Source organism: Saimiri boliviensis, chromosome 8 (assembly GCF_048565385.1).
Source record: "Saimiri boliviensis isolate mSaiBol1 chromosome 8, mSaiBol1.pri, whole genome shotgun sequence".
Lineage (NCBI taxonomy): Eukaryota > Metazoa > Chordata > Mammalia > Primates > Cebidae > Saimiri > Saimiri boliviensis.
The window spans coordinates 87,233,998-87,243,579 of NC_133456.1; the positions used below are offsets into that span (position 1 = coordinate 87,233,998).

The 9,582-nt window shown below is 40.7% G+C and overlaps 1 protein-coding gene across 2 annotated transcripts in view; it reads left to right on the forward strand.

Moving 5' to 3' along the window:
• The window catches only part of RAD18 (RAD18 E3 ubiquitin protein ligase), a 103,437-nt gene extending 94,381 nt beyond the window's left edge, over window positions 1-9,056 (forward strand). Inside the window, exon 14 of one of the 2 annotated variants that reach the window (XM_074404857.1) lies at window positions 6,562-9,056. In XM_074404857.1, the coding sequence (XP_074260958.1) occupies window positions 6,562-6,664 (103 nt within the window). In that variant the 3' untranslated portion in view covers window positions 6,665-9,056. The remainder of the gene's footprint in view (window positions 1-6,561) is intronic. The other variant, XM_003927112.4, reaches the window with a different exon arrangement.
• Window positions 9,057-9,582: the final 526 nt, after the last annotated feature.

Genomic DNA, 9,582 nt, shown 5'->3' on the forward strand with positions numbered 1-9,582 from the left:
TAATCTTGCCTTCTCGTTTTATTTCATTGATTTGATCTTAAATCTCTGATATCCTTTCTTCTCCTTGGTTGATTTCGGCTATTGAAACTTGTCTATGCTTCACGAAGTTCTCACGTTGTGTTTTTCAGCTCTTGTAAGTCATTTATATTCTTCTCTAAGCTGTTAATTCTTGTTAGCATTTCGTCAAACTTTTTTTCAAGGTTCTTACTTTCTTTGCATTGGGTTAGAACATGTTCTTTTAGCTCAGAGAAGTTTGTTATTACCCACCTTCTAAAGCCTGTTTCTGTGAATTGGTCAGACTGATTCTCCATCCAGCTTTGTTGCTTTGCTGATGATGAGTTGCGATCCCTTGGAGGAGGAGAGGCGTTCTGGTTTGGGGTGTTTTCATCCTTTTTGTGCTGGTTTCTTCCCATCTTTGTGGATTTATCTACTTGTGGTCTTTGTGGTTGGTGATTTTCAGATGGCGTCTCTGAGTGGATGTCCTTTTTGTTGATGATGAAGTTATTTCTTTTTGTTTTTTAGTTTTCCTTCTAACAGTCAGGTTCCTCTGCTGTAGGACTGCTAGAGGTCCACTCCAGACCCTGCTTGCCTGGGGATCACCTGTGGCGGTTGCAGGACAGTAAGGGTTCCTGCCAGTTTCTTGTTATCTTTGACCTAGAAGAATACCCACCAGATATTAGCCTGAGCTCTCCTTTATGAGGTGACTCTTTGGATATATGGGGGTCAGGGAGGTGCTTGAGGAAACAGTCTGTCCCTTATACGATCTCAAGTGCTGAGCTGTGCGGTCCATTGTTCTGTTCAGAGGTGCTGGGCAGGTATGATTAAGTCTGCTGCAGCGGGACCCATAACTGCCTTTTTCCCCAGGTGCTCTGTCCTGGGAAGGTGGGGCTTTATTTATAAGTTCCTGACATACTGCTGCCTTTTTTCAGAGCTGTCCTGCCCAGCAAGGAGGTAGCCTAGTCACAGTCTGCCGGCAGAGGCATTGCTTAGCTGCTGTGGGCTCTGCCCAGCTCCTGTATGAACTTGCAGTTTTGTTTACAGAGGTCTAGAACTGCCTTGGTAATGGCGGTCTGCCTCAGTAATGGTGAACTGCCTCTGTAATGATGGACTGCCTTGGTAGTGGTGGATTGCCTCAATAGTGGCAGACTGCCTCAGTAATGGCAGATGCCCTTCCCCCAACAGAGCTGGACCATTCCAGGTCCAACTGCGCTTGCTGCGAAACTCTCAATCCAGAGCATTTCAGATTGCTGGTCTTTGTGGGGATTGTACCTGCCAAGCCAGATCACCTGGCTGCCTGTTTCATCCCCTGTTTTTTTTGGTTGAATGGGCACTCTGTCTCCCTGGAGTTCCAGGTGCCAGTTGAAACGGCTGCCCAGAGTTTTTGTGCGGAGACCTGCTGCACCAGCTGAAACAGCTGTGCTGGAAACTCGTGGAGCTTTTCAGCCCAGGAATCTCCTGGTCTATGGGCAGTAATAACTCATTTGGAAATGTGGTGTTCACTCACCCTCTGCATAAGAGCTCTTCCTATTTGACCATCTTAGCTCTCCCCTTTAAAAGGTTATTTTCTTTCGATGATGATGACTTCTTAAAGTCATTGCTACCAGAAAATACTTAGAAAACAAATCCCATCATCTCACATTTTAAAGCAAGAAAGATACAAGAGTTCATCTAGTCCAATCCATTTGTTTCATAGAGAAGGAAGTTTGGCTCCAGAGAGGTAAACTGGCCCTTAGTCAAGGTCCAAGGACTAGTTAGTGATACTGCCAGGATCAGAATCCAGGCCTCCTGATTTCAGCAGGGTATGGAATAGTTTAAACAGCTGCAGTTCCTTCTAAGGAAGAACTTACGCTGTGATGTAGTTTTAAAAGCAGAATCAGGAAAAGCCTCCAGAGCTTTGTTTTTCAACAAAATGATGCAGATCTACAAATTCCTATCTTAAGCTTATAGTTATATTTTGTGGTACCACAAGTGGCATATTTGAGATATTAGTCCTAGAACATGCCGTATCAGTTCCAACACATTCTCTTAATTCCATAAATGATTTAGAGGTTTCGTTAGCAACACATGGCTCCATATAAAGCAGTATTTTCATAAGCAGCAGGAAACTTATTTTTTACAGACTGGTCTTGGGGTCTTATGTCTGTAAATATTGATTCATCTAACTGGTTTGAGCTACATTTTGTATTCTTTTATGAGATGGTCAGTGAGGCGTGTCCACAAGAGGAGACATAGGAGAGGTTTGGGAAAACAAAAGTTTCATTATATTCAAAGGTCTTAGAGACGTCATGGCACACCACACAGGGCTACAATGAGAGACACAAGGGTGGTCAGGAGGCAGAAGACAGGAACAAGGGAAATGCTTTAGGTCTGCTGGAGTCAGCACTTCTCAGCCTGTCAGAGTGGTCACCTTGCAGGCTGTAATTGTTTAAAAGAAATAAAGGCTCCTTTCCAAATTTGTAAATTTGATTTTTAAGCTAACACCATTTAAGAATCTTAACTCTTTGTCTCTATCTCAGTGCCTTTGAAAGAAAATTTTAGAAAATAACTTTCTCTAATTTTACAAAATCGGAAAAGGAAGAATCATTTTCTCTATTAATAGTCTACGTTTCATTTTAAACCAATGAGGAGTTGTTTGCATGCACTTATGAGCCTGTTGTGTTTGTTAAATGATTCACTTACTGTAATTGAACGTACTTGCAGCAGGAAAGCAGTGAATCCCATGTTTAAAAAAAATGAATAAAGGGAAACCCAGGACTGTTTAGAGTGGTCCTTGATCTGACCACTCTCTCTGTAATCAACATGAGGCAAGGAGAGGCACACACCAAGAGATTCTTCCTATGGCCCTACCAAGAAAGAAAGTAGACCATCCTGGAAATAATGCGTATTGGAAGCAGGCTGGTAATGAATGACCAGATCTCCCAAGGCATGTTTTTGCATTCAGTAGATTCAATAACAGTAGATAGATTTGATACCTTAACAGTAGATGCCTCACTGTGTTTTACTAAAAGAAGTTCATTGATTATACCTGCTGAAGACCAAGAATTTAAAAACCTGCTGCACCTGTGAGATCTTATTAAGTGTTATTCCAGTAAGTCAAAATGTTACATACATGGGAAAAAATATGGGTTGGGTTATTGTATTAGGATTCTTGCATCTTAGGGGATGAAGTGTTTTAGAGGATCGTTCTGGGAGAATCACTGAGATCCTTGCTAGGAACTCCCCGCCTAATCCCCCACTTATGGTATAGATGACTTCTTCCACTACCGCAATAGCCGTGTCTGTTGCCAGCTATCATAAAGGCAAATCATAGAGGGGAAACATGGGAGGAAAATATTACTGAAAAATTTTAAAGGATTCTTGAAAACAAGATATGAGAATAAAGAGCAATAAAATAGAAGTTAAAAGTAAGGAAGAACATCCCACTAAAACTTAAGCCTTAAAAAGAGTCAGAAGTCAAATAAGTAAATGGTAATAAAACATTGAGATAAAAAATTTGACATGGTGAAAGGTGAGATATTTTAAGAACCTGAACTAAAACATGAAAAAGTAAAAATGATGAAGAAAAATTATATCAAAAATGGTGGAAATTCTCTGCTTCATAAAAGCAATAACAAAACTGCAAAAATTGTCAGAATCAACTTTTTGGAAAACTCTGAAAATTAACCAAAGGCAGCAGCAATTTAGGGAGCATTTATTCAAGAAAAATGTCTGAATCTCAGAACAGTGAGCCTTGCGGTGATTCGACTGGCTTTGTTCTCATTGTCCTCTCTCTAGTTCCTCTGTGGCCTCGGGAACCAACAGTCTGCAGTTATGATGAGGACCAGCAGGCTGGCAGCCCCCAGAGAAGGCAGAGTGGGGTTGGAGCTCCTTTAAAGCCGCATTCTCAGAGAATTTTTACTTAGCCTTAGTGTCTAATGGTTATCCCTGGAAGACTCTACTTGCAAGACTATCTTTACTTTACCAGACTTGGAATTCACTCAGTTCAAAAAGCCTTTTCTCTAAGGGTGTTTGTTGAAAGCAACTAGAGGCATTTGACTGGCTTTGCAGCTGTCTGAGGTGGTAGATAACAGATGCGGCAACAAAATGCTAACCAAAAAGCCTAACAGTAGAAGGTGAAGAATAAGATTTCCATGGGGGTTTTGAACAGCTGCGAAATATACCTGGGAATCTGGAGGGTCACTCATTCATAGAGCTCTGTGCATGCTTAGGAAAGACTTTTACCTCTGGTTAACCTTGAGGCTGTGGGCAAGCGGGAAGTAGAGGCTAAGGCAGAGTTGTCCACCATGTGTTGAGTGAATGTTGATTGCATGCCCCAGCACATAGACACAGCCCCTCAGCAAAGACTGGTTTTGCTAAGGGGTTCTGTATGATATTGGTTTCAGATGTCTAAGGAACTGTGCAATCATTAGTGGACCACAAAGCTAATCAAGCAGACACTTTTAGTTGCCATACACAACAAAGAATACATATTTATAGGATTGGTTTAGAAAATTCAGTAAACAATAACAGCAAACAGCAACAACAACAAACCCTGGAGAGATCTTGTTTGTTGATTATTTAATTTTGGTATTTATCATGATTGGGGTTCTTTGACCAACTTTGATTTTGATTTGATGTGTTTCAGCATTTTTAGAAAATCCACAGCCACATACATTTACATATTTATTTTCCATAGTTCTTTCTCCCTTTTCCTTTAGGTACTCCAATTATACACGTGTTATGCCATTTTTATTGTTCCAATAGCTCTTGGCTGCTCTATTCAATGTGCACCTCCCACACACTCCTTTTTCTCTTGTCTCTCAATCTGGATGGTTTTTATTGACATATCTTCTAGTTCACGAAGTCTTTTATCAACTTTGTGTATTATACTTAAAGCCTATTGAAAGAATTCTTTTATCTTTGTTGCTGTCTATTCCTAACATTTCCATTTGAGTCTTATTTCCACATTTGCTGAAATTTTCCACTGATACATGCATGTTGCTTGACTTTTCCACTGAAGCCTCTAACATATTAATCATAGGTATTTCAAAGTCCTCCGTGTGGGTCATCTCTGTTATCTGCCAGCTGCTTTATCTCAAAATGGGTTTTTTTCCCTTGCTTCTTTGTGCCTCATACTTTGTGAATGCTAGCCATACAGTGAAGGACCATAGGGACTGAGGTCAGTAGTGTTTGTGCCTAGAAATGGGCATCCTATTAGGTCATTAGTGTTGGGAGTTGAGCCATGTAATTCAGAGTTGACTCAGGTTGGTGTTTCCTAGTGACTAATGTGACCTTCAGTGCATCAGTGACTTCAAGTTTTACTCTAGCAGATGGCTGTTTTGACTTCTGCTTAGTGTGGGGACTGGATTGCCAGAGGCTTTTTCTCACCAATTTTACTCCCGTTTTCCTTTCAGCCATGCTTTCCTGCCTGCACCACATAAGGGCATATCTTCATGTCCTTGTCTCTCCCTCAGCCATTCCTGCTCCTGCTTATTGCTTGGTGCTAGGCTCGTGGTGGGAGACAGCTAGGGTTCACTGTTGTCTCAGTCCAGCCTGAGTCTTAGGTAGACCCTGTGTGCCTGGGTCTCAGGGATGGGTCCTTCTCAGCACTTCCACCTCCTCCCATGATGTCAGGCTGCCTTGACCAAACCTCTGCTTGGTGTCAGTATAAGGTCATCAGCCTGAGATTTTTCTGCCCTTCCTGTAAGGTGGAGGTTTTAGTTTCCACCATTTTCCCTGCAGCAGTAAATCTTTGCCTGTGTTCCTTTTCACCTCTGCTCCTTCCCTAGAGGCAATGCGTCTTTGCCAGAGCCCCAGGGGGAGTTTCCTGTGCATCTCCCAGCAATTGAAAAGCTTATATTTCACAGGAGAGAAGCATTCAGGAAAGCGGGCAGGACTTCTTCCTGTCCCCAGTAGCCACTGAAGTGGCCTCTCCATTCTCCTGCCCTATTTCCAGTCTTTCTTGTGAGCACCTGACAAGGCTTATGGAAAAGAGCTGCCAAGTGTGAGTGGACTCTTCTTGTGTCAGAGCCTGCAATACTAACCTGTATTTAAGAAATTAGGAAAATCTTAGCTGATTCTTCTTACCTGGTTGTATGACAGCCACCTCGTTCTCCAACACTCTGCCAAAAGTGAGAGAAGTATGGCCCACCTTTGGAGGGGAACATTTTTCTTTGGAATTTTGCTTTCTTAGTTACTTTACAACGTCAAGTCTTTGAAGGATCAAAAGGAGTTAAGATTTTGTTAGACTTTCTGGCCTTTTCTTATTAGGATGGGAGCAGCTTTTTGTTTGCCTTTTTTCCCCCCCAGCTCTCTACATGCTAAACCGAAGCATAAACTCCTTGATTTTAATTTAGAAAAAGGGGTTCAGAACCCATTTATTATCTGTGATCTTTGCTAATTCGCTAGTTCATAAAGTAGAAATACTAGTAATAACAATTATTAATTCAATAGAATAGAGGGTTATTTTGAGGTTTTAATGAAATAATGCATGTGAAAACACTTGTAAATTAGAAACTGTTGTAGAATAATGATCATTACTTCATTACCTCCTAAGACACCATTTCTTTTTCCTATTTCCAGAAACGATCTTCAAGACACAGAAATGAGTCCAAGACAGAATCGTCGCATAAGAACTCCTGAAAGTGCTGAGATTGAACCAAGAAACAAGCGTAATAGGAATTAGTGTGGGCTTTTTCTGACCTTTCAAATGCAGTGATTAGAATATGATACTTTTGGTTACTCTATATAGATTTCCTATTTATAAATGCCCAAGGAAAGATGCTACATTCTAAATACCATGGTTAGCTGATTTTCATTCTTTTCTGCTTTTCCAGAGGGGAAAATTATTACAAAATATTCTCACTTGCTTAGTTGCCTCCTGCCTCTAAAACATCTCTCAGTAAAATTACTGACATTCATACAGGCCCCGCTTTGCAGAGTAGGCAGACTCTTTGGCACTTTGGCAGAGGAATTTGTTTTGGTTTGGTTTGATATCTAAATTTCAGACTGTCCTTAGGCCATTCCCCGCCTCTTCCATGGAGAATCCAACCTCACAAAAGGATTTTTTTCAACCTCTTTATTACAAGAAACAGTTGAGGAGTTAAATATCTGTATTTTTAGAAAGGCAGGATGTCAGTTCACATCTTACGTGTGTGTGAGTGCCGATGCAGGCCACCACCATGCCTGTGTTACAGCAGTTCCATGATGATTGTTGCCTGAGGTTAATGTCGTTTTTTGTTAGACCTGTGTTTTACACAGTTTCTCAGAGTAGGATATTGGTATTATAATTTAGAGGCACAATAGTCACAAAGTCACAATAACTTAGAAACTTGTGCATATTCTTCTGAAATAGCACTCAAAAATGATTAGTGTCAGTATTTTTTCACTTGGGTCAGTCAAATCTGTAACACTGAATCTAAGCTATTAAACAAAAAGTATGCAATAAATGAATTTTGTAAATGAATAGACTGTATCAGTTTACATTAATGTTCTTAAAACAGTATCCTGTGGATAGTTGAGTATGGGTTAGAAATCATTGCAATGGATTGGTCAGAAATTGCTGTATGTGTGTAAAGTGTCTACCAGTAGTTGGATGTTTCCAGAGTTCATAATGCCTCTCTTTGGCATTTCAGAGCCAGCATCCCCCAACTCCCACCCCTCTGCCACCACCCAGCCCAAACACATGAGCTTTCAAATGAGACTACAGCAAATGCGGCAGTGTTAAGAAAAGAAATTTATGATTTGCCAGGTTCAACATTTACGACCTCCTCATTCCAAAGAATGTCTCTGTTGACCTTGGCTTTTTGGTATGCTTTGGGGTTTCTGATAATGCGTAGAGTGTCATTATGGCTGAGGGTTTAGTGTTTTGACAGTGAAGTCCAGTCATTTGATTTCTTTATGAGTTCCCTGTGTTACAAATGGCTATAGAAAAATATGTCATAATAATTTCATTTAGTTGAAATCCTGAGTGGTGCATTAAGGAAACTAAAAGCACCACTTACCAAATCTATCAGCAGAACTGATATGAGGTAAGTGAGCATGTCAAACAAAATAGGGGCTCACATGGATATATTTATGTCACTGAGTTGTCAGAAATTATGCCAAAATGAAAACTGCTTGTTTCATTACAAATTACAGTCTGTAAGTTAAACTGGAAGTAATTATTACTTTAATTGCAACAAAAGGAGTTTGTGAGGGAGCAGAGAGACCCAAGACTGGAAAGCAGGCGCATGAGTTCATTCAGCAAATATCTGGTTGTCTACTTAGTTATGTATTTGTCACTGTGCTGACACTGGGAATACAAAGGTGGCTAAAGATCATCTGAAACTATGGTTCCCAGTGCAGTGGGCAGAAAGATTTTTGACCCTGAGGAGACAGCTGGCAATCTGTGGAGACACTTTTGGAGATGGGAGTTGGTGAGGGATACTACCAGTATCAATGGGTGGAGGCCAGGGATGATGCTAAACCTCCAACCCTCATTGCCGGGGGCTGCCATCACAAAACACTACAGACTGCGAGCTTTAAACAACAGAAATTTTTATTCTCATAATTCTGAATGCTAGAAGTCCAAGATCAGTTGAGTTTCTTTTTAGGCTTCTCTCCTTGGCTTCCAGGCAGTGGCCTTCTCACTGTGTCTTTGCATGGTCTTTTTCTCTGTGTGCACATGACTGTGCAGGGCTGGTGTCCTGATTTCTTATAGAGACCCCAGTCATATTGGATCAGGGATCATGCATATGGCCTCATTTTACTTTAGTTACCTCTTTTTTAGATAGAGGGCCCTATCTCTAAATACAGTCACATTAGATACCAGCAGTTAAGATTTCCAACATATTTAGTGGCAGGGGAGGGGCAGGGCACGCTTTAGCCCACAGCACTCCATAATAAAGAATTATCCAGTCTAAAATGTCAGTTGTGCCAAGATTGAGAAACCTCTAATGTAAAGGAACTCCCATGTCTACCTGAAAAATAAGATCCAAAGGGCATTTATTGAGCACCATCTGTTAGCATATGTTTAATACTCATACATTGAAAGAAGAGTATGTTTATATCCATCTGATAAAGATTAAGGAACTTAGAGTAAGTGGTAGATCCAGAATTGAAACCAATAAACTTCTGGTTCTAAAATTCACCTTTTAGTGAAAATACACTTCTCACCAAACTTATAGTAATTCACTGATAGTAATTCACTGGTTATTAACTCTTTCTACCTCCACACTCCCCTCAAAGTTATAATGTCTCCCATCAGCGTCAGCTCAGAATAGCGGTGATGCTTATGGTTTCGGGGTGTGGGGGTGAGCTGCTAGATTCACTTTAGATGGGCCAGTATGCCAGGCCATCCTTTCATCCTCTACTCATGTCTTTTTTTCGACCCCCACATTGAGGATCATTGGTCTAGGTGAAAAAAGAATTCATACACATAAGACCATGTAAGTTATATAGGGAGGTATGCCTTTAAAAACAAAGTCGTATGGTAAAGATTGATGTGTCAGCAGGGGTAGACAAAATAGATAAGGCTAGAACTGGGGTAAAAAACAATGGACTTCAAACTTAGCATCTGATAAAAGAAAATAGCAATTATTCAAATGAGAAACACTTGTGTCT